Source organism: Antechinus flavipes, chromosome X (assembly GCF_016432865.1).
Source record: "Antechinus flavipes isolate AdamAnt ecotype Samford, QLD, Australia chromosome X, AdamAnt_v2, whole genome shotgun sequence".
NCBI lineage: Eukaryota > Metazoa > Chordata > Mammalia > Dasyuromorphia > Dasyuridae > Antechinus > Antechinus flavipes.
Window position 1 is genome coordinate 39,917,434 of NC_067404.1, and position 24,073 is coordinate 39,941,506.

At 45.0% G+C, this 24,073-nt stretch overlaps 1 protein-coding gene across 1 annotated transcript; it reads right to left on the reverse strand.

Moving 5' to 3' along the window:
- Positions 1-6,095: 6,095 nt before the first annotated feature.
- On the reverse strand, positions 6,096-21,736 carry CD40LG (CD40 ligand). The gene is made up of 5 exons (XM_051967821.1): positions 21,470-21,736; positions 18,715-18,843; positions 12,676-12,718; positions 9,386-9,451; positions 6,096-6,555 (listed from the first exon to the last, which is right to left on the reverse strand). The coding sequence occupies exons 1-5, from the start codon at positions 21,623-21,625 to the stop codon at positions 6,188-6,190; spliced, it is 762 nt and encodes a 253-aa protein (XP_051823781.1). The 5' UTR covers positions 21,626-21,736; the 3' UTR covers positions 6,096-6,187.
- Between the last annotated feature and the right edge of the window lie 2,337 nt (positions 21,737-24,073).

A 24,073-nucleotide genomic window follows, 5' to 3' on the forward strand; every position in this document is an offset into this window, starting at 1 on the left:
AGCTCTTTGGGTGTAGCCATATAAACAGTTCTGAATCTCCCACACCGAGTCATTGTCTCACCTACACAACTTTGTCTTGTCGGGAAGGTGTTTCCCCAGGCTGAGCCACCTCGCCAAAGATCAGTTTCTTCATACGTAAGATGGGGTTTGGTAATACCCTGGTAATACTTTGCTCATAGGTTATCGTGAGGATCGAATGACATAGAATTTGTTAGTGACCGATAGGTAGCCAGCAGAGAAGGGTTTTACGAGGGAATCTCCAGCATCTGTCCCATCGGGATCATCGGGCCTTCCTGAATGTTTATATATCACATATATACCTGATATATCTCACAGATGTTTATCACCTGTGAAAGGATCGCTGAGGTCCGATTAGATAATCCCAGGGTTTGAATCCCAGGTAGTCACTGACCATTTAGTCAGAGGTAGGGACCGGTGGAAAGGGCTCTGACTCTTCAAGGGTGTGGACTCAAATCCGAGCTTGGCTCTTTACTGCCTGAATGACATTAAGTAAATCACTGGATTGCCCTGGGCCTCAGTTTCCTCATCTGTAAAATGGGGATCATATTCAGATTTCTCTTGTGCAGCATGATAAGTGTGGAAATATATTCAGAAGAGTTGCACAGGGTTAACTTATCTGGGATTACTTCCTGTCTGGGGGAGGGGGTGGGTGGAAGAGGGGAAGAAAAATCTAGAACACGAGGTTTTGCAAGGGTGAAGGTTGAAAACTATCTTTGCATGGATTTTGAAAATAAAAAGTTATTAAAATAAAAAAAAAACGAAAATGGGGATCATAGTAGCACTTTCCTTGAAGGGTTCCAACGCGGATCGAGTGAGGTAATGTTTGCATAATACAATATATGATACAATGATGACGATAATAAATAGCTACCATTTATATAGTACTTACGGTGTATTATATAAATGGCAGCTATTTATTATCGTCATCATTTTGAGGGTGGGTTCCCCAAAGGCAGGGAGCATTCTGTTTTTGTCTTGTAGCAGTTTGTAGCTTGGTACCTGGTACTTAAGGAAATGGCAGGGGGCGAGGCGCATCATGACTTGAGGGCTGGACTTGGAGTCACTGAGACCTGAGTTCAGTTTCCTCTGTCATCCCCTTAGACCTCAGTTTCTGTAAAATGGTATGATGGTGACCTCAAAAGTTCTAGTCAGACTCCAGTGAAAGAATTCTTAAGATGAGAGAGTGGGGTGCTGGATTGGGAATCTGGGGATTTGGATTCACGTCCCTACTTGATTTCTGACTATCAGGGTCATCCCAGAGAGGCGATCTTATGGGTCTCGGTTTCCTGATCTGTCAGGAGTCGATGACTCCCACTTCTCGTTTGGATTCTGTGACCAGATAATCCTATGAATTGGATTCTGGAGGGAAAGTGTGCTAGGCCTTGGGTAGAATAGCATTGTCATCTTGGGCCCCACGGTCCTACTCTGTAAAATAAGAGGACTGGAAGAAAGCGCCCTCGGCAGGCCCTCTCAGCTCCGACGGTCTCAGATTCTGAGGCTGAGGATCAAACCATAAAAACTCCACTCCATTGTACTCTTCTGGGCGCCAATTACTAAGACCCCCATTTCAGTTTTTTAGCGGTGAAAGTTCTTAAATGGGCCATCTAGCTCCCCAATCGCTTCCTCCTTTTCTCATGTCTGCTTCTGGCTCTCACAGCCAAGCTCCCTTCTCTTTTCTTCTTTTACTTGGGTGTCACAACAGGATTTCCTCTGGCTAACCACATGGGCAAGACCTCTTGTCTGTACTTTTACTGCTTGCTAACGGGTGATTTCAGAGGATTCCGCCATTTTGAGCTAACTCCGACCATCTTTGTGCTCTGGGGGCTTGAGATCGGATACCTAAGCCCTTGGTTATGGAGACATGCTATTCCTCAAGGCTTGGCTGTCAGCCGCTTGCTATCTGCAGAATAAAAGTAGAACTGTGCGTTCCCTGAGAAAATCCGGGAGCAAATTCAGCCCGACTGTTCAGCCAACAATTTGAAAGGGCATATGGCAATCGAACGAGCATTTATTCTCAATACTAAAAGAGCTAGTATTTATGTAGCACTTGAAGATTTGCAAAGTACTTCTTTGTATATTTTTTTATTTTTCCAAATCCATGCACTCACCCTTGCAAAGCCTTGTGTTCCAAATTTTTTCCTTCCCTCCCTCCCTCTCCCCTAGACACCAAGCAATCCACTATAGGTTAAACATGTGCAGTTCTTTTTTTTTTTTTTTTTTTTTTTTTTTTTGATTTTTTGCTGAGGCAGTTGGGGTTAAATGACTTGCCCAGGGTCACACAGCCAGGAAGTGTTAAGTGTCTGAGATCAGATTTGAACTCAGGTCTTCCTGACTTAAGGGCTGGTGCTCTACCCACTGCACCACCTAGCTGCCCCCACGTGCAGTTCTTCTAAACATATTTCCATATTTCTTGTGTTGTACAAGAAAAATCAGATCAAAGGGGGAAAAACACAATAAAGAGAAAAAAACCCAAGCAGACAAACACCACCATCAAGAAAAGGTGAAAATCCTCTGCTTTGATGCAGAATCAGTCTCCGTAGTTCTCTCTGGATGTGGATGGCGCTCTCTTTCACAAGTCTTCTGGAATTTGCAAAGTACTTTATCAATATTATCTCATTTGATCCTCACAACTCTGGGAAGTGGGTGCAATTATTATCTTTATTTTACAGATGAAGAAACTTAGGCAAAGGATAAATTACTTCCCAAGGTCTCTGAGACCGGATTTGAACTCACCTTCCCAACTCCAGGCCCTGCACTCTATCTAGGTTGGTACTGTTAAGTACCTAGTGTATAGATACGACAACCACCAAATGAAATAGTCCCTCCCCTCAGGGAGCCTATATCGTACCGGGAGAGAACAACATAGGCACAGAATACAGAATATATATGATGTTAGGAGGGAGGAGGACTCTTATTGGAAAGCCTTTTCTCCAGAGTCCAAGGGCCCTCTTAGCCAGTGAGGGACCTCCATGAGTTTTCCTGTTACTACCATCTTCTCTCTCTTTTAAATGATAGCTTTTTATTTTTCTAAATAGAACATTCACCTTGGCAAAATCTTAGGTTTTGAATTTTTCTGTCTCCCTCCCTCCCTGTCTGCCTCCCTCCCCAGCCAGCAAGCAGTCCATATGTTCTTCTCTCATTACCTTGTTCCTGCAAGTGAATTTTCCTTTCCCTGAGCCTCTGCTCTTAGCTTTAATTCAGGTAAGCCTCTTCAACTGAGGCACACTCTTGGGCCCTTAACCTGCAGCTAAAAGCCAACCCGTGAAAGCCCTCATAGATACTGATTGTCTTGCAGAATACCCAAGAGATGGTCTCTGGAAATACAGAGCAGGTCAGTTCTCCCGAAAGCTGTGACCCACTCCTCTCACAGAAGACAATTCTCGTTCCTGAGGAGCAACTGGACGTGAGTAACTTATTTATCTGGACCCCTTCTTTGCCCCATCACATGGTGAGAGGCCTGGAGACCAGATGCCGTATACAAAATTTGGCTTAGAAGGAATTGAGGATGTTTTTTTTTTTAGCCTGGGAAAGAGAAGACAGTGGGAATGGGAAAGCCGTCTTCAAGTAGGTGGAAATAGGATTGAATTGATTCTCCTATAAGCTAGGATGGGGGGGGAGGGGAGTCGCAGAGAGGCAGATTTAGACCCGACGCCGAGAAAAAACGCCGAGTGATGGGAGCCGCAGTGAGGGGGAACGAGTTCTCTCACTCTCAAGGTCTTCAAGCAAAGACTGGGGGGCTGTTTGTCAAGGACATAAAAAGGATTCCCTTCACATGTGGGTTGGATCAGATGTGGAGCAAAGCTTTAGAGGCGATTGCCCCTTCCCTCCTGGATTCAGAGATCTCCATCATAGGACTATAAGCCTCTTGAGGGCAGGGATTCGTTTCCAGCTGGGTTTTTCCCTAGTTACAGTGCTTTGGACAAATTAGTCCAAACGTTGATTGAATTGGGATATTTTCATACATGGGAAAGTTTCTTTAGGATTTTCTACCTTTGATGGCTCAACATTTTCTTTCAACTCAGTCTGGAGCTCTTTCTGGAGCTTCATAGGAAAGTCTTATTAAAATTTGGAGCTGGAAGGGACCTCAGAGATTCTGTCCCCTTCATTTTACAGGAGAGGAAACTGAGGCACACAGAAAGTGATTTGCTCAAGGTCATACAAGTACTAAATAGAGCAGGGATTCTGTTCCGGGTCCGAACCCCACAGTCTTGTCACTGTCACAAGCTGTTTTCCCCCCATAACCTTATTATACGAACGTATACTAGAGAAATTCCCATCTGTATTGGATCTAACAGGGAACAGTGGTAGCTCCTTCCAGGAATCTGATGCCACTTTCTGAGATTTCCTCAATTCCCTCGTGTCTGCCAAATTCAGAGGCGTTCGGGAAGCTAAATCTGGCCCTGTGTATGTAGGGCCCTCCGCGACTATTTCCAGTTCTTTGCTGAATATGTCAGCGGTACCCAAAGATGTTGGGTAAAATCCTCCCTGACCTACTTAAGTTTAGAGAAGAGATGCTGCTGCTGCTGCTGACACATACGGCTTCCCAGGGATGCCAGTCAGTGAGTAACCAAGCACAAATTGTGCCCGATTGAAGTCTCCCAAAACACGGGGAAGGTCCTGTTTCTTCCCCACCCCGTGACAATTTATAGGATGTCATTGACACTGTACACACCCTCCCAAAGACTTCTGGGTAATATGGGCACGTATCGTGGCCGTTACGTGCAAATGGCTTGAGACTGCGGTTCCCAAATCCATTCAAAAAGATTGCCATCTTTCTCTAAGCAGCAGTTAGTTGTGGGGGTTGGGGACAGGGGGAGATCTGGGTCTTAGGAAATAAAAATGACAATAATGTTAAGTAACATTTATTATTCAAAAATAAATAACGAGATGATCACAGGTTCACTTGGGAAACAGTGAAGACTACAACTGGATACAGTATTTTTCCCATAAGCACAGTCAGCTCCCAATGGTTAATATGAAGATTCTTTAAAGGACCCAGAGGGAATTCTACTCCCCTGTGCCACCTCACTGGTAATAAGGTGAGGATCCTTGGTGGGGATGGGTGGGGATAAGTCACCGTGTGGAGCTCGGTGTTGGCGTGAGTGACAGAAGTCAGATTTGCCAGCTCTCTGCTGGTCAGAACCTCTGGGTTAGTGCTGAGAAGCAGGAGTCGCTTGCAAATGAACACGAGGCGTGGAATCTTCCCTTCTCCCCCCTCACCTTTGGAGATGATCAATTGTACTGCCCACTGGAAGACTAGATATTACGGGTCAGAACTAGGCCCTGATTCATCAGAATAACGAGTCCCCCGAAATGGTCACATGGCTCTGAATTTGCACTATATACCAAGGTACAATGATATAAAAATGGCCAATGGTTCCAGCCTGGGAGAACTATACAGTGAGAAGTTGAATAATGCAGCCACTTCAGGAAACTCAATTGTGCTAATTGGGATCTGGCCTTTTCTGGCTCTCCATCTGTCTCTGTCTCTCAGACACACACTCACTTTTTCTGTATCTCTCTGTCTTTACTTCTGTCTCTGTCTCTGTCTCTGTCACACACACACACACACACACACACACTTTCATTATGTCTCTGTGTCTCAGTCTATATCTGTCTTTATTTCTTTCTCTGTTTCTGTCTCTGCCCCTCTTAAACACACTCAATGTCTTCCCTCTCTCTGTCTCTCAACTCTCTCTCTCTCTCTCTCTCTTTCTCTCTCTCTCTCTGTCTTTCTCTCTCTCTCTCTCTCTCTCTCTCTCTCTCTCTCTCTCTCTCTCTCTCTCTCTCACACACACACACACACACACACACACACACACACATTCCTTTCTCTATTTGTATCTTATGTATTTTTCTATCTCTGTCTCCTCTTTGTCTTCTCTCTCATTCTCACTCCTTCTCTGCCTCATTTTCTTATGTTTTAAGCCACAAGCCAGGACCATTTCTGGTTTTGCTCTGGGAATCCCTTAGTATGGACAGCACTGCCTACATGGGAGTACATAATAAATAGTATTTAATGAAAGAAAGTCCGAGGAATATAAATAGTCCAAGCCAGAAAAGCCCAGTCAGTTCCAAAGGGTTTAGTTTGAGCTGTTTTTTTCTACGTGGCGAAGATTGATGGCATCATCTTTGGCCACAAAATGAGGAGTTAACATTTTTTTTTTCACAATTTAAATAAACCAAAATACGTGAATCCTGGCCCGTGACTCACTTGGGTGGGATCAGTCACATTGATGAACACCGAAGCGCCTTGTTGCAGGTCGAACATTCCTCCCAAGCGGATCGACTGATGCCTACAAGGTTTAGAGGGTGCGTGGGGATTTGCTGCTCGAAGGAGGACTCTCTCAGATCCGCTCGATTTCAGGCAAAGGCTGGCTACAAATGCTGCCTGACTGGAAGCTTCTTGGCTGGAACAAAAGGTGACTTGGGAATAGATATAGTAAAATCCTGAGCTTTGGACTGTCAGTTTCCCATCACTATAGGATAATGAGTCGCTCACGGTATAATATCCTTTTTTGGCCCACTGGAGAACTGGATAGGAAAGAGAAAACAAAGCAGGCGATTGGAACACGTTTCATGTTTCATATTCTAATGGCAAAGAGATAGAAGACCATGGAGGCCATGGCTCAGTCTCGGTGACCCAAGAAAGCCCTTTCCCCAGTCCTGGCCTCAGTTTCCTCCTCTGTTAAAGGGAGGTGGACTAGAAGTTCTCTTCTAGCATAATTCTCTGATCTTATGCAAAAAAAATGCAAAATAGAGGAACTGAAAATCTCTACTCAGTTTCAGAAAAGCCTGGGTTCAAACCCCTGCCTCTGAGGCCTATGAGATGTGTGACCATGGGGCAGGTTATTTAACCTGACAGGAAGGGAGGCAGCCAAAGTTAACAGATGAGTTGCCAGGCTGTGTCCACAGTGGTGGGAAGCTCCACATGGATACAGTTCTAGGTTAGAAACCCGGATTTTGTTAGTGGAGGGGACTCCTCCTAGGGAGGAACTTCCCTCTCTCAGGACGGGAATTTCTAGTTTTGGAGAGTGGCCTGAGGACACCGAGAAGTTAAGTAACTAAGGTCACTCAGCTACTCTGTAGGTACATATGTGTGTATATACACACACACACACACACACACACACACACACACACACACACTCACACCCACACACACCCTTCCCCCCCTCAAATATAAGTAGGGAGGGGAAATCAAAAAATTTCCCCACAAATTATACTCGAGATCTTATGACTCCTTCAAAGCGAACCACCACATCGTACCATTAGTCAACACCATGCTTCCATTTTACAGCACGCACCATTTGTCAGCCGCAGCCCAGCAAGGCAAGAACTGATTTATTCGTCCCTAATCGTGCTGATGCAAAGCAGGCCTACCTCCCACTGAGGGGACTAAAATTAGGAAAGGAAGTATGAAAATAAACTTGTCAAGTTCCCCGTCTGTTTTGATCTCCCCTTGTAGTGGGCGCTCCCGCCTTGCAAGCTCGGTGGTATGCAAAGCCTCGGTAGTCTTGTGGCTGAGCCCGAGCACCCACCGGCAACGCCCCGCGCCATTTTCTCGCCTGAAGCTGAGTGGGGTTCAAAGTGGCAGGTGTGCGTGCCAGATTTCCAATCTCAGCTCCCACAGAGAGCTCGATTGGCGGGGGTGGGGGCTTAGTGGGGAAGAACTCAAGATAGCGTTGGCTGAGTGGAGCTCCAATGCACACAGAGACACGCACAGACACCCCTCGGGGTGACAAACCACTTTTCTCGTGTCATATCGAGACCCAAGAATCCGGGGAGACCCAACTTGAAGTGTTAGGAGCAGCTAGTTTAGTTTAAAGTCTTTAAGCTTCCCGTACCAGCTCTCCCGTAAGAGACATATAACAATCAAATCCTCCCCAAATGTTGCTCACTTGGATTGTTCAGTACATAGTTAAGGGGCCAGTTCCTTCTCATTCGGGCCATTTGGTAATGAATAATCAACATGGAATGGGATGGGAGATGTCGGTTGGTTTTTAAACTAGACTCTAATCTCCCCCTAATCCCCATCCCCAAACATGGGGGGCTCCTCTTGGGACAGAGTGACAAAAATCCCAGCCCTAACATCTAACTCTCCTGTCGGAGAACCAAAGATTGGGACACATCATCTCTCAAATAGTGGTTTTCATTTCTTTCAAACTTTCCTCATAAGCCCTCCCCTACCAGGTAGATAGTATTCGTCCTATTTGACAGTTAGAGAAACCGAGGCTTTAATCGGGGACCGTGACTTGCCCATATCATGCAGCTAGTTAGTGGTAGAGTCAGATCCCTTTATGAGATATATCATAAAAATTCTCAAAGAAGGTTGTTCATCCTTTGGCGGAATCGCTTTGGAATTCACTCGATGACCGTAAATGGTCCGAATCCTAGGTTTAGAGCTGCGGGGCTCTCAGAGGCCACCTGCCGACTTCCTCATTTTACAGAGTAGGACACTGAGGCTCACAGAGGGGAAGGAACTTGCCTAAGGTCCTGCAGGGCAGTAAATGGCAGAGAACGGATGTGAAGTCAGGTCCCCCGACTCCAAAGCCCCCAAGTGCCCTTTCTTTTGGATCTCTGTTTCTAAGCTGTTACCCCATCCTGGTCTTTAGAGCGAGTCAAAGGTTGGCCCTGTGCTCTTAAGACCACAATCTCAGACTGAAATAATAGAGATGGGGGTGGGGATGGAGATTTGGGGTTTGGGGACTTTGTTTCCATAGTTTTATCTGATGCAAAGCATCCTCTGACGCCGGGTAGATGCCTTGTCTTGACTCAGGGAAAAAATTAGGGCCCGCAATACTCGCAGAACGTTTGTGGAAATAAAATCATTTGCAGGTGAAGAGATCAGAACACATCATCTGTCCTGCTTTGGAAAATTTGACGTTACCGTCTATTGATCTTTGTAGAATGATTTTACCTTTAATTTCCCTGGGGCTCGCCATAATGAAGCCGAGGTTTACCGTGGGGGTGGGGATCAACAGATGGGAATGATTGTCCTTTGGGTCCTATTTTTATAGATCATTTTTTCCCAGTGGAAGCTGGGGCCAGTTTAATGGAAAGGAGTCTGTCCAGTGTTTTTCTCTGAGCTGACCAAACACTAATCCCTCCACTTAATGTTATACCATTTGGGAGCCCGCAGGGAAGGAAGAGGATGGGGGCTCTGATCCCATCTCTTTGGTGTCTCTCCCAGTGTCTTCTGTGCTCAGGGCTTCTTGAAAGACAGCGGGGAAGAGGGGGAATGGACGGGCTTGTCAGTCAGACCCCAAAGAAATAGACTCACTGTTCTGTAAAAAACCATTTTGGCTAACCGACGTGATTACTCCGGTGGGAATTGAATTTTTGAATGCTATCTAAGACTTACCAGCTGTTGATTTACTGTTGGTGTTACTTGTCAGATGAGCTGCAATTGGGAGCTGCTTCTGATCCCCTGAAATTAAATAAAAGCCAGAAGATGTGTTAGACACAAACATCCGACTGGGCTGAGATCTCACGTTTCCAGTTTCTCGTGTGAGCGCCGCTCCCGAGCGAAGCGGGGAGGTACGATGGTCTGGCTCGCTCAGCCCAAAATCCTTGGCCTGTGCCTGAGTAGGGGGAGCACAGCGGGCTGGCTATAACAAGCCTCCATTGCAATTTGCTTATTGCCACTAGGGCCCAGCCCCATCCCCCAATACCATCAACAATGGTGACGATATTCCTTTGAGGAACAAACCATGAATCAGGGATCGAGAGATGGAAGGAACTTAGAGACCATCGAGTCCATCCTCAAACTCTGTTTCAAAGATGAGGAGACAGAAACCAAGAGAGATAAATCGAGTTGTCCAAGATCACACCCAGAGTTCAGTGTCACTGAACATTTACTCTATTGGTTCAGGTACTCTGACCCCCGTCCAACTACCTAGGTCCTGTCGCTCAGTTCTGCCACAAGCTTAGCCCTGTCGGTCACAATTTCTCCCCATTTCTTAGGTTTACAGTCTTCTCCCCTCACCTAACCTGTAAGCTCCAGGAGGGCAGAGACAGTGCTCATCGGGGTACCTTGCACACAGTAGGCCCTGCTTTTAATGAGTTTTGTTGACTACTGCAAGATAGGAAGCATGACCTGGGAGTGTGTAGCTGGCCTGATTATCCTGTGGCATTTTGGGTATAAGGAATCATAGAATCTTAGAGCTGGAATTCTATTCACTTCAGGTCACCAAGCATTTATTAAACCCTAGTCAGTAACCAAATGTAATGCCGAGGGCTGGGGATAGAGATAGAAAACAGCCCCTGCCCTCAAGGAGCTTCCTGTCGACTGCGGGTGATAGAATGCATGTGCCCAGATAAGGAAATAATACAATTTTTTTCCCCTTTTAGTTTAGATCATTGATTTTATCAGGGTGGGGAAATCCCGGTGTGGAAACTCCATTCACTAAAGTAGGTCAGCAACTTATCTGTAGTCTTCGACTTGCTCGGATCATTATCCGGCATTTAAGGCAGGATTTGACTGTTTCTTCTTGACTCTAAGACCGGCCCTCTCTCTAGCTACCACGTTATGTTGCCTCTCAAATACAAGTACAAAATATAGTCTAGGAAATCTGGGAGATAGACCTACCAACTGGACACAAACAGGAGGTCTTCCACTGGGGCCTAGTGGCAAAAGTATCGCCATACTTGAAGCACGAATCTACCCTAAAAGGATCACCAAGCCCATGTCTGAAGGCCTCCAGTGACACACACCTGGTCCCGAGGAGGCCCACGCAATAGGTCTGGGTACTTACTATAGGTCATAGCTTAAGAGCCAGAAGGGACCTTAGAAGCCATTTAGTCTAATGTGCTCATTTCACAGATGAAGAAACTGAGCCCCAAGAGGCAATCTACTTAAGGTCATACAATTTATAAAAGAGCAGAGGAGATTTTGAACCCAGGTCTTCTGACTCTATAGCAGTTGTTCTTTTGTAGCCACCCCCCCAAATTGTTATATATTATATATATGTTTTATATGTATATAGTATATATATATATATTATACATATTATATATGTGCTATATATATTATAGCTATAATTTTTAGGAAATTTATCTTTCCCCTAAACCAAAATCTGCCTCCGTCAGTTGCACCCATTTGCTCTTGTTCAGTTCTATGTACTGCTGCTGCCTTCCCCTTCTCCCTGGGAAAGGGTGTGATATAGCCAGGCGTGTGCTGGGGCCGGCTCCAAATGAGCTGATTATAAAATTTTCCTTGTGAACATTTATACTTTGAAATTGCCCCAGATCTGGGCTTGCCTGGTTGTTTTATTGATTCTCTGAACTTAAGAAAGTGATGGCGAAAATGTTAATGATTCAGATTAAACTTTCAAGTCTTGGGGGGTTCAATTTTTCAGTCAGTTGTTAAACCTTTACCAGCCCAGAGCCACAAACTACCATTCAGAGAGAAATAAGCGGGGGGAGGAGGGGGGACAGCCGGTCAATAAACTATTAATATATTCATAAATTATTATTAAAGACCTACTGTGTGCCAGACCCTGTGCTATGTGCTGGAGGGTATTGTTCTATTGTTGATGGTGCCGGTTCGACCTCATGGGCTGCGTTATGTCCAGTTCCGCATCATTTGAGGAAGGGTATTAAGAACTGGGGGGTTGAACCCAAAGAGGAGACTTAAAGGGAAGTGGGTAGGGGGAGACAACATCTGAATGGAAGAAGCTGGTTTGTTCTCCCCGAACGGGTGAGCTGTCCAGCATCGGACCTTCTTCCAACAATTATTTGAGGGCCGATGGAGGTCACATCCCGCCTGCAGCTGTGGTGGCCAAGAACAAGGACTAATGAGCTCCCTGGCCCTGGATAGAATTGAGCAGAGGCCTAAGGACTACATTGGCCAGGATGCATTGTGGGAGAGGATGAGCTAGCTCTGGCCTGTGAAGAGCTCTTCCAGGCCTCAGATTCTATGTTTTCCAAGTGGAGGTTAAACAGCAGGGCTCTGGGGCATTGACTTCAGGCCCCATAAACAAAGCTTGACAGCACCTCCCACAGAAGATGGTTCTCAGTCTTCTCACTTGGCCATGCTCTCTCCCCCTCAGAATGATATTTCATTACAAACTTTAGGTATATATTGTGTTTCCTGATCTGGATGAATGTTGTGTTTCCTCAGGAGAGTGCAGTGTCCTTAAGGGAGGTTCTGTTTTCATTTTTAGGCTTCATACCTCAGCACCTAATACCACGCCTGCCCTCAGTGGGTCCTTTGGAAAAATGCTTGTTGGGGGAAGGGGAGATCATAGACTCATCAATTTAGAGGCACTGGGGTACAGTGGAAATAGCACTGGGCTCTGCGGTGTGAGGACCTGGATTTAAATTTGCATCCCCCCCCCACTTCTTCTTCTATAAAATGTCCAAGATCGCTCTCTAAGGCCCTTTCCAGCTCAAAGCCTATGAGGCTGCAATCAATTCTGTCCCCCTGTTCAACAGGAAAGTTGGACTAGTTACTCAGCCCTGGGCTAGGCTACAGTTCGGTTCCTCTGGCCCTCACGGGGAAGGAGAAGGCCCCTGAGCAGGGCCTCAGTCCTTTGTTTCCAATTATATTTTCCACTTCTAAACATTCCAAAGATGCTCTTCCCCACCTCCCCAGTTCCTATCCATTGTCCCTTTCCCTTTTGAAGAGCTCCCGAGTCCCAGGCCACCTACCTTTCTGCCTCTCAAACGTCTCCTTTGTGGGGCTCTCCTCAGGCTGAAACCAGAAAAAACATCAAAGGTCATTGGGGCAGTGGGAGCAGCTGGTCCCGCACAGATACCGATTTCTAATTCCCTCCTTCCCCTATCCCACCAATGGCAGCTGCTCTCCCGGTTCCCAAACCTTTCACATGTGCCGTGGTGCACATTTGAGAGCCTTGTGGGCCAGGCTTCCTTCACTGTCTCAATTGTCCAGGGAGTAATCTAGAAAATGCCCGTTTTAAGATCTCCCCATTCTCTGAACCTCTCCAGACCAGGGGCTCAGCATAGGTACTGTTTCCTCTATGAGGCAGCTCTCTCTTTCCACCCCCCCTCCCAAGGGATCAGAGGATTAAAGTTTGATCATAGTTTTTCCACTTGGAAAGAACCAATCTCAGAGGCCGCCTAGGCCATCTCCTTCACTTTATAGATGAATAAGTTAAGGACAAGGAAAATGAAGTGACTTGGCCAAGCTCACACATGTGATCCTTGAGCTAGAGCTGGGAGAGACCTCAGAAACCAACCAGTCCAACTGCCTCATTTTATAGAAGAGGACACTGAGACTGAAGAAAGGGAAGGGATTGGTCCAAGGCCACACAGGTGGTATTCATCCCCAGACTCTGTCTTCAAATGTAGTACTCCTCTCTTGTTCAATATTTCCTCTGGCCCTTCATCTGGAATTCTCCTCTGTTCCTATCATTGTTTGCCCATTTACGGATCCCATTCCCTTTGTTAAACTGTAGGCTTTCTGAGGGCAGGGCTCAGGTCATTTTTAATTTCTGTAGTCCTTACTGGGAGTACAGTTCCTGGCACGTAGCAAGCACTCGCTAAATGTTTGTGACCTTGCAAAAAAGCCGTGCTGTCGGTCACCCCCGGGTCACTGAATTCCCTGGGTCTGACAGGTGGCGACGAATAGGAGAATCACTCCCTGCATGGAACTGGTACTGGGGCCTCAGTGGGCATCTGTGGTCGGCAGGGACGAGTTCGGATGACTAGCCTGGGGTGCTCTGAGAAGTGTTGGGGCCGAGGGAGAAACCGGGATAACGATGGCGAGCAGTCAGAGACTTGCCCAACTTGCTCATCTTAACTAGGAAAGCTGCGAGGCCAGATGGAAGCCATAGTTAAGAGTGCTGGCATGTGGATAATTTCCACACAGTGTTTTTTGTGTGTGTGTAGTAGACAGTTTTATTCAGAACTAGCTTTTTTCGAAGGGCAGCTCAGATGAACTTTACCACCCATACAAGGTCTTTCCCAATCCCAGCAGTTGCCGGCACTTTTTACCCCGAGGATTTCTTATCTCTGCACGCATTGTGCTCCTTCTCTCCCTCCTTGGACTAACAGCTCCTTGAAGGCAAGTGTTATTCGTGTTTTTAAATCCCCTGTGCCTTATATACAACAGATGAAGAATTTGAGGATCTTAGCTTTAGAGCTAGAACAGACCTCAGAGCTTATCTTGTTCAACACCTTCATTTTTACGGAAGAGGAAACTAGGTCCACAGAGGTCAGTTGATTTGCCCACGGTCACATAGCTGGTCAGTCTCAGAGACAGAGTTTGAACACAGTACCTCAGGACTCCACATGGAGCCCTCTTTTCTGAGTTATTGACGTATTTGAATTCGTACCATTACAATGATGTTGTAATTATGCAAAATATGGTGATTAGTTCCGGCCCAATGGAAATTACGCAGTACAAATTTGAATAATGAAATCATTTCAAGGAGATTCATTCTTTGCACTAAAGTGAACCAGACTGAACTGAATGAATTGAATCGATCAGAATTGAACTGAACCGAATGGAAAGGAATTGAATTGAGTTGCCAGGGCCTAGGCTGGAAGTCTCAAAGATCGATGTGCCATCTACCCCTTGAAGTGCTTACATGTACAGCTGAGTTTCAATTTTCCATTTAAGCTGAAATTTGGCATCATAAAAATGCAGTGACAGGAAAAAGTACGCTCGAGACCCAATAAACAAATGACTGCTTAGAGCACTTGCAAAAAAAAGAAAAAAAGTGGGGGATGTGTTGATTGCGGCTGAGATACTTTTCGGGTAAGCTGGGCACAGACCTTTAGCAAACTGGGGGTTGGCTAAGGTTGACTCTCTCTGGCGCCAGGCTCCTTGCTGGGTTGGTTGCCTCTGGTGCTCCATCCCTTCCCCCCATCTTCATCCCACTTTGATGGATTATAAAAAGAACCTCCCAAACTGTTGCCTTCAGGAAGAAGCCCTATTGATCCCCTTCTAATGTGACATTTTAAATGGCTCTGTTTAATTTCCCAGGGATATGTTCATTGGAAGCCTTCTCTGTCTCCGGAGAGAGTTTTGTCCCCCCCCCCCCAAAAGGACACAAGGCACCAAGGAGCACATTATGCCAGGAGAAAAGCCCTGAATTTGGAGACCTACAGGATCTGGGTTTGAATCTCAGCACTGCTTCTTACTAGCAGTGTGACCTTGTGCAAGTCCCTTCATTTGGAAAATGAAGCCCAGACTTGATGATCCTAGGTCCGTTTCAACCAGGAAATCCTCTCTGGGCCTCACTTTCCTTAACTCTAAAATGATGGGGTTCACTTAGATGACATCCAAGATCCCTTCCAGCTCTAAATCTATGATGCTGTCAGGTTTGCATATGGAGAGAGAAAGGGAGGAAAGAAAGTTCCTGACGTTGCCTCTAGCTCTGTAGTCAACTTCTTACTCAACATATATTTAGGAACAACTTGGATTGCTATTTCCTACTACCATCATCCATCACTTCTCCCAGCCCTAATAGTTGGCTGATAGATTAGAGTCCCCTAAAGTGCAAACTTCTGAAAATTTTGTTCCATTGGGAAAACATACAGTGGCCCTGAAAATTAGCAAGCTGGCTTTGGCCAGTGCCTGGCATATATTTGGTGCTTAATAAATGCATATTAATTGGCCAAGAAAACCAAAATAGAGTCCGGACTCATCACCTTGGGCAAGAACACAAGAGCTGGAGAACCAAAAGAAAAAAGAAAAAAAACCTGAGGATTTTTGTTGATGACTGGAGGAAAGGGTCATTGGGGAAAGCAGACATGGTGTTTAACCATTTCAGTTGCATGGCTATATGCTAGAAACTGTTGCCAGCCTGCCTCCTGAGCTGCCCTTTGGGGCTGACACTTCGAGTCAGATGGCTCAAGCGAGAGTTCATAAGGGAAGTCCTTCCTGGGCTCTTCCTTCTTTCCCTGCCACGGTAGCTGATTTTAGGTGTTGCTGGGCAGCTGGCATATTTCCCGGTGCCAATCTACCCTCCTTGCCAAAGGAGAGGTATCTGTTGGCAGAGCCATCACGGCACTATCGGTATTATTCAGCAAGGGTTCGTTTGGGTTTGTTTGTTTGGGGGGGTTGTCGAGGACTTCACCTTCATTTATTTTGGGGATTTGTAGAATGTCCAAATTGAAGAAGACCTAAGAGATCTCGGTGTCAGGCATCAAGAAGCAACATTGTACAAAAGAAAGAGCCTGACTCCCAGGCCCCAAAAGACTGGGCTCAAATTCTAGCTGTGTGATGTTGGGCAAGTCACTTTAACTCTCTGTGCCTCAATTTCTTTATCTGTAAAATGAAGATAAGAAGCCCTATAGTACCTCCCTCAAAGGGACTGTTAAATGACAATATTTATATATTTTGAAGTGCTTCCTAAACCTTAAAATGTCAGGCCAGGAACAGGGAGTGGATCAGGGAGTGACTTGTCTAAAGGTTGGGTTCAGTGGATGGTCAAGTCAGGACTGGAAGGCCCCATGGTCCTTCCCAAGAATCCCTCAGGGAGTGTCTACAACCATTATTTCCAGTTTAAAGGTAAAGATGCTCAAATGATCAGGAAGTTTGGAGGGAGCTGGAAGTCTCTCTAATCCATTCCAATCCCATCTGGTTCAATCCACTCCAACAAGCATTGATTAAGCACCTATTCTGAACAAGGAAACTGCCATGCACTGACCATACAAAAACTCCTGCCCTCAAAGGATTTCCACTTGGATTCTTGGATTGATGTAAAGAACTCAGTAAGCATGAGCTAGTAGGGTCATTTTGGGGGTTCCCGTGGGTACTAAACACTGGAGTAAACCTTTGGAGATATACTTGGATTGGCTGGAGGAGTCCAGGACCACTCATCTACTATACTGCAAGCACTTTTCCTGTGCAAACTGTGGCCTAGTTAATGGCCCAAGAGTGGACTTGGAGAGAGATGGCCTCCTTAAAGCTTAGCGCGGTATGCCAGCACCCGTCAGGAAGGGGAGGATGGAAGAGAGAGTCAGTTGAGAGAGTAGGAAGAGATGCTTGAATTAAGATTATTGAAGTCCCTTCTCAGCCGAGTGGGTTCCCGGCACCCATCGGGACAGATCCTAGGCCCCAGCTGTGTCCCTGCCTTGAGTACCAAGGCTTCCAAGCCAATCTTGAGATCCTTCCCTAATGGACACATTCACAGATACTGTCTAAATTCCAAGTAGACCGACAACATGAAACATTTCAAATTACAGAACCCAGGCTCAAAACTCTTGAGCTTGGGGTCACACAAGTGATAAGTGACAGAAACAGAACATAGGTCCTCTGACTCCCAACCCAGCATTCTTTCCATTGCGGGAGCTTTATTCGATACAGATACCATGGTATAGTATCCTAGGGCTAATTTGATGATGCAAAATTGTGTCATTCGGGACCATGGGTGTGGGGCCTTGGGGAAGAGTGCCAAATTGGGAGTGAAAGGACCTGAGTTGGAATCCTTGGGTTGCCTTTTACTACCTATGGAATCTCGGGTAGGTTATGGCACCTCTTTGGGGCTCAGTTTCCTCATCTGTAAAAAGGACTGGTTGGACTAAGTGAACCTTTTTGAACGGATTAGGCAAAGTCCTACGTGATGAACTGCTGAGAAGGGTCTCTTCCTTCTCTACAACTAACTCTACCGGTAGCACTAGCCGTTCATTTTTTTTTTTTTAATCTCAAAGACCTTTCGAGTCCTAGGGGAGAGCTAGACACCGAAGTTGCCAAGAGACAAATTTCGGTTCATTGTCAGGAAAAGCTTCGTCCTAATGAGGGATATCCTAAAACGGAAGCGGCTGCTTAAGAGTTGCTGAGTTTGCCTTCCTTGGAGGTTTTGGAACAGAGGCTGGCCGTCCTCTGGACACCCGGCTATGTCAGACCCGGATTCCTTTGCTGATGCAGGTTGGAAAGGAAGGGATAGTCTCTGAGGTCCATTCTGGCTCTACGAAAGTGGGGGGTCCCTTGGAAATGTCCCAAGACAGCTAACCAGAGCAAAAGAAGAGCTCCCCATCCTAAGCAAATGGGACTCCTGTGGTGTGTAGATCCAGCAGGGGGCGCTGACAGCAGCCAGTGGCCTCTTCCTAATGTGAAGTTTCCCTACGGCTCAGGCAGTGGGTCTCTTATGTGGGGATTTTTTCCTCAGAGATGCATTTTCCAAATACAAAAATAAAAATACAGCAGAAGATAGATGATGTAAATATGTGGCTTTCTAAGTCATTGTAAAGCCTGGTATGACACAGTGGCCTTGTCACCCAGATAATTAAGGAGGTGAGTGTTAGAGCCAGGTTTGGAACCCAGATCTCTAGAGTTCTGAGTCTACACAATAAGTTGCCTCCATCACTTTTGCCTTTCTTGTGGTGTTTTCTTTGTATTCATGTAAAACTTGACACGATTAAATGTGGCAGATTGGAATGCGCCTTGAATCTAGCTGGAGATGTGAGTTTGAATCCTGTATATTATCCATGTGGGCAAGTGACTCAACTTTTTTGACTCGGTTTCTTCACCCGTAAAATGAGGGAGTTGGACTCGGGCAGTGTAATGGAAAGACAAATGACTTTGGAGTTGGAGGGGCAAATTAAAATCCCAGTTCTGCCATTTATTAGATAGATGACCTTGGGCAAGTAATTCAATTGCCATAGAACGAGGGATTGGACTGGACAGCCCCCAAGGTCCAGTTCATCTCTAGCTCTTATGACCAAGTTCCACAGATCAACTTAGACAATAAAATTATTTACATTTAGGAAAGACTTTACCTTAAGCAGCTTCTGAAACGAGGCTAGAATTTCCTGGCAGTTCAGGAACGTGGAAGAGTCTTTCTGGTTGCATTTCTGTAGCATCCTTATGAACACATAGTCCTCTTTTTGATTCATCTCCTTTTCTACCTGGTTGTGAAAGAGTAAAAGTGAGCCCATGAGGCTGAGAGAGCCCCCACTTCAACATGCAGGCCCCCCCACCATGGTGCTTTGAAAAAAAATCAGAGGCTGGAGGAAGATGACACCTATGAAATTTCAAATAGTGAGGAATGGTACTGACTATCCAACTCGGAGCAACTTGGGAGGTCTTTAGTTCCTCACAAGGCAGAAGCAACGCGTTCTAGGATGATCTGTGCGTTAGTGGGACCTAGGCAGCAATCACAATGTAGATTAAAAAATGGCACCCCAAAACCACAGTCATAGTAATTGTTGTATTATTACCACTCTTTAGCATTTGGTTATTTGAAAGACACCCCCAAACCACAGTCATAATAACTGTGATATTACTACCACTCTTTAGCATTTGGCTATTTGAAAGACACCCCCAAACCACAGTCATAATAATTGTGCTATTACTTTCACACTTTAGCATTTGGCTATTTGAAAAAAGTGTTCTTTCATGTGCTTTGCTCACTTTTTAGGAAAGCTGGGGGACTACGTCTATAGGACATTGTATATTTTGGACTGATGTGTTGAATAGTTTTATTGAGCCACTTTTTTTCTTTTTTTGTTGCTCACTGGATAGAAAGGAAGGGGAAATAGATTGGTAAATGAAAATAATATTAATAAAATTTTTTTTAAATTTGCACTTAACCAGATTTCAATTTGTAAAGGAGCTCAAAGGTCATCTAGTTCACCCCCTTATTTCACAGATGAGGAAACTGAGGCTCAGATAGATTAAGAAATTTGTCTCGAATCCAGGACCTAATTTAGACTCTAAGGCCAGTTTTCTACGTTGCATAGATACTAACAATTTTGAAACTTGATAGGAAATTTTCATCTAAAAATATTGTCAGAGGTTCTAATGATTAATATGTCTCAGGAGATTTAAATATCTGGAATTTAAGCTTTGTAATCCCTTTACTAAACCATTGAGGCAATTCAAGACTGTTTTGTGAGCTGGTCATTGCCAAAGACTTCATCTCCTTGCAATCATCTTTTGGGCCCCGAGCTTCTTTCTTTCTGCTCAGCGAGGCTGGTCCTTGGGCAACAGATTCAATTACCAGGCCTGATCACCAGATCCTTCTAGGCTCGGTAGGGCTTGCCAAAGCTTATGCTCCACTGGCAGTGCCTCCAAGGACCCAAGAGTCAACCGCATGCCATGATGAGGCGTCCAAAGATAATCTGGCATTTTAGTTATCTGGCTAGACATGGGTGCTAAAGGAAAGCGGTGACTACACAGGGAAGAAGAGTATTTCACCTCCCAAACCAGTCAACCCCCCCAAACTTCTTTGGCTTTCCTTGCTAATTGGATATTGGGCCACCAACACCCTGATGATTGCTTCCACCATTTCTACACCCTCCATTATTACCCGCTAGGCAATGGCAGTGGCCGTATGGGGACAAGAGATTGACAAATGAAGAATTCAGGGGCCCAGATGTTCTACTTGCAAACTTGTAAAATCCAGATTCTCAGACGTATCCATACGAATAATTGCATGGATCATCCCTCTTTCATCAAAATGAGTGGCATTCTCCAGATACAGCCCATGTCTCCTGTCAGTAAGAGGAAGAGCTCTACGTGTGGAAACAAAATGCCTCTTCCCAGTTATAATTTCTTCAGGATTCAAATTGGCCTACTCTACCACCCAGCCACTCTTATGTTTCTGAACCTAGGTATGGAAGGACACGGACCAACCAAAGACGGGCAAAGGAGCATAGTGGAGAGACTGCTGGAGCAAAGCCTATGTTAAAGTCACGGCCGTAGACCTAATTATCTCAGAGCCATTTGAGCTCTGTGAGTCTCAGTTTCACCATCTCTAAAGTGGGAATAATCATCCTGGCACCGAGAGGCAGTTTAGCCTACGATGGCATTAAAATTAGGAAGAGCTGAGTTCAAACCTTCCTTATGACACATACTAGTTGTGTGGCCATAGGTGAAGTTACTTCACCTCTCAGAGTAACTCTCTGAAGTTACTCTGATTAAGTCTCTTAAGACTCTAAATCGAAGAATACTTGTTAATATGCGGCAGGAGACTGGGTTCCATACCGACAATTCCTGATCTAGATGAAATTATAGATAGGGGCAAAAAAAGTTCCTGACACTAATTACCTACCACAATTATCGGAAGGAAAGTTCTTTGTAAACTTGGTTGTGCTATGGAAATATACGCTATTTTTCAGAGGAAAAAAAATCAATTTGCTACCTTATCACAAATGATTCCACAAAGAATACCTTTTAATTAGTGACAGAATATTCTTGTCCTCTCGTGTCTGTGCTAATTGAAAATGGGATGAAATATTCAGTTGACATGAGCTTATCCATTGCTAATGAGCTGTTCTATTGTAAATTTCAATTAAAAAAATTCGCAAGTGACTTTTCTTCACATGAAACTTTCTGAAAGGAACAAGTATCTTGAAGGACAAGAAATCCTTGATGAAGCGACCAAATGTGTAGGAGAAGAATATTATCCCTCTCCGACGTCTGCTCTTTCCCCTCATTTCAGTAGAGTTTCAAGCCAAATGTTTAAAACTCAAAATGGCAAGCCAAGAGGAACAAGCAACCGAATTCATCAAGCCTCGCAGTTAGTCTTACCTCATCCAGCCTCCTGTGAAGGTAGACACCAAAAAACGCCGTCCCAATGATCTGAGCAATGACAAAAAGAGTAAGTAAAAACATAACGATTTTCATGGTGGCCGCAGGGATGGTATTCCCAGCTGGGGGAGCAGGTGGGCTGTATGGTTCATTCATGCTTCGATTGAGTTGAAATGCTGTCTTCTGACAGAGGAGCTTGCAGAAGCAGCATTAGAAGGCTGGCTTACTTGCTACCCTACTCAGGATTAGTTAAGAGCACACAATCATCTCAGCCCACACTTCCTGGAAAATGTGCTTCGTGGTGTTCTCTCCCAGTTAAAAAAAAAAAAAGTTACGTAAAGGGTTGTTTCTTTTTTTTTTTTAATTGCACCCATATCGTTCACTTCCAGGCTTTCCCCCTTTGGGTGGCAAAGAAGAGACGAGTTGCTTCTTCCATCTATTCATTCGTGCCTTGAGACGTTCAAAGCTTTAGTAGCCAATGGCAGTATTTTCCTATGGCAAGGCTCGATTGGTCTTGGTTTGCCAGTTTCAAGGAAAATGACAAAGATCGACTGCCTTCGATTTCGGTCTTAGTAATATGTCTCCAGTTTATGGAAAAGAAAACAGATCTAGGGGAAAAAAGATTGGATTGATCTGACTACTTGAGAATAGTCAGCTACTTGCTCCTGGAACACAATCAAGGCTGGTTAGGCCAGGACTGCCCATCCCAAAGCAAGGTAGAGGACTAGCAATTCTCAGATTTATTTTGGTTTTGTACGGTTCGGCGCCACCCTCCGATCCTTCCCCTCCTCCAAATCCAAAAAACCACCCTTAGACCAAGAGAAAGACAGATTTGAGGTAGTCATCCAAGGGAATCAGGCCCAAAGTTTGTGATTAAGGAGAAAGGAGAACTTTGAGTCTGACTTAGCCAAACTGATTATTCACCAGGAGCAAATCCATCAGATGATGACTTCTTCACCTTTCTGTCAGTTTTTGCTCGCTAGCTATCCAGAACAAGGTCACTTAGATCTGGTCCTGGCTCCACTACTAACTTGATATATAACCTTGTGCAAATAAATCACTTTTCCTTTCCTTATCTAAGGAAGGGGGATAGTAATGCTTCCCCTGTCCACCTCCTCAGGCTCCTATGAGACTCAAGAGAAAAATCACTTTTTCTTCCTTCATCTAAGGAACGGGAATAATAATGCTTACTTTGCCCACCTCCTCAGGCTCTTATGAGACTCAAGTTAGATAAAACACATAAATGAACTTTGGATAGAATATTTAGTCCTATAACAATTCACGAGAAGCACCATAGCATTAAGTAGGGAAAGACAACTTAAGAACCAAGTCTGCTTGGGTTGATGTTCTGCCTGTGACACATACAGGTTGTGTGGCCTTGGGCAAATCACTTAAACTTAAAATACAAAAGTATTCTAGACTCTAGACTAGACTTCAGGACTCTAAGTTGGAGAAAAGATGCTGACTTGCATTGATAGAGGGAGTTTTCTCATGGAGAACTCCCTTTCCCAATGAACTCCCATATCCAGACCCTATTCCATGTCCATTCGGTTGCTGGAAGCTCCTCATTAGATTGGAAGCTCCTTGAATGCTGGCACTGTCTTTGTAGCCCCAGCACTATCATAAGACCTGGCACATAGTAGACACTTTAATAAATGTTTGATGAATTTCATTGACTTGCTCTGACATTACTCCCACGATCATCTGGATTTTGTTTAAGCATGAGCTGAACTTGCCAAATAAGTGCTAACACTTCACTTTGTATTGAGACAACCCACTCCCCACCCCAAGCCCCAAAAGTATCAACAGCAAATTACTTAGGTGTCAAGAAATCCACTTTTCTGAATGCTATTTGCATTCTCTTCCCACAAGGCATTCACGGTTAAAGAAACTCTTGAAATGTTCTGTGACAGGCAGAAGGCATCAAGGGACTCATATTTGGCCAGAGACCACAGTGAAAAGTTTGTTTCTCTAATTAATTCCAAATTGTTTTGAAAGAAAACAATGTCAGATGCAGCAGTGATCAGATATGCATACCGCCAGTCAACTCAGCATCGGCTCATCACCGCCCACGCTCTAGCATCCTGTCCTATGTGTGCTGCAAACAGCTATTCGCAGCTCCCATGCAAATTGCACGATTTTTATCAGAGCCGGACATCTCCTTTCTTCCACAAGGTGGTTTAATTCCATTAAGGGAAGATACTCATGGGAGCCACGTTGTGCAAACGTTCACCGGGCCAGAAGCCAACTTCCCAGGTCCCTAGGTTTGAGATGTTGGGACGTGGCAACGTTAGCACTGGCTACCTGGACCAAAGGTCATAGCAGTGAAGGGGGGAAAGGAGAAAAAGGCAACAGGTCAGACTAGGGCTAAGGCTGGGTTCTTGTAAACTTGTGGAAAGAAACCCTGAGCAGCTTTATAAGATGCTTCTGACTGCAATGAGAGAGGGAGGGTTTGCTTCCCTCTGTGATTCTCCTATCTCAAGGAATAAGATGTTTTATTTTTGTTTTCTCTTCTCAGACTACAGCCTTGGGACGACAGGTTTTTTTCCCCAAGCTCATAAGAATACTCCAAGAAGTTCTCTAATAAGGGGAAGATAGTTGGGA

Bases quoted from the DNA above. Each gene is read 5' to 3' on its own strand.
- CD40LG (XM_051967821.1), bottom strand. From the start codon at position 21,625: ATGAATGAACCATACAGCCCACCTGCTCCCCCAGCTGGGAATACCATC. The intron at 12,719-18,714 runs GTAAAGTCTTTC...TTCTGGTTTCAG, and splicing joins CGTTTCAGAAGCTGCTTAAG to CCTGAGGAGAGCCCCACAAA. The intron at 9,452-12,675 runs GTAGGTGGCCTG...ATTTAATTTCAG, and splicing joins GACGTTTGAGAGGCAGAAAG to GGGATCAGAAGCAGCTCCCA.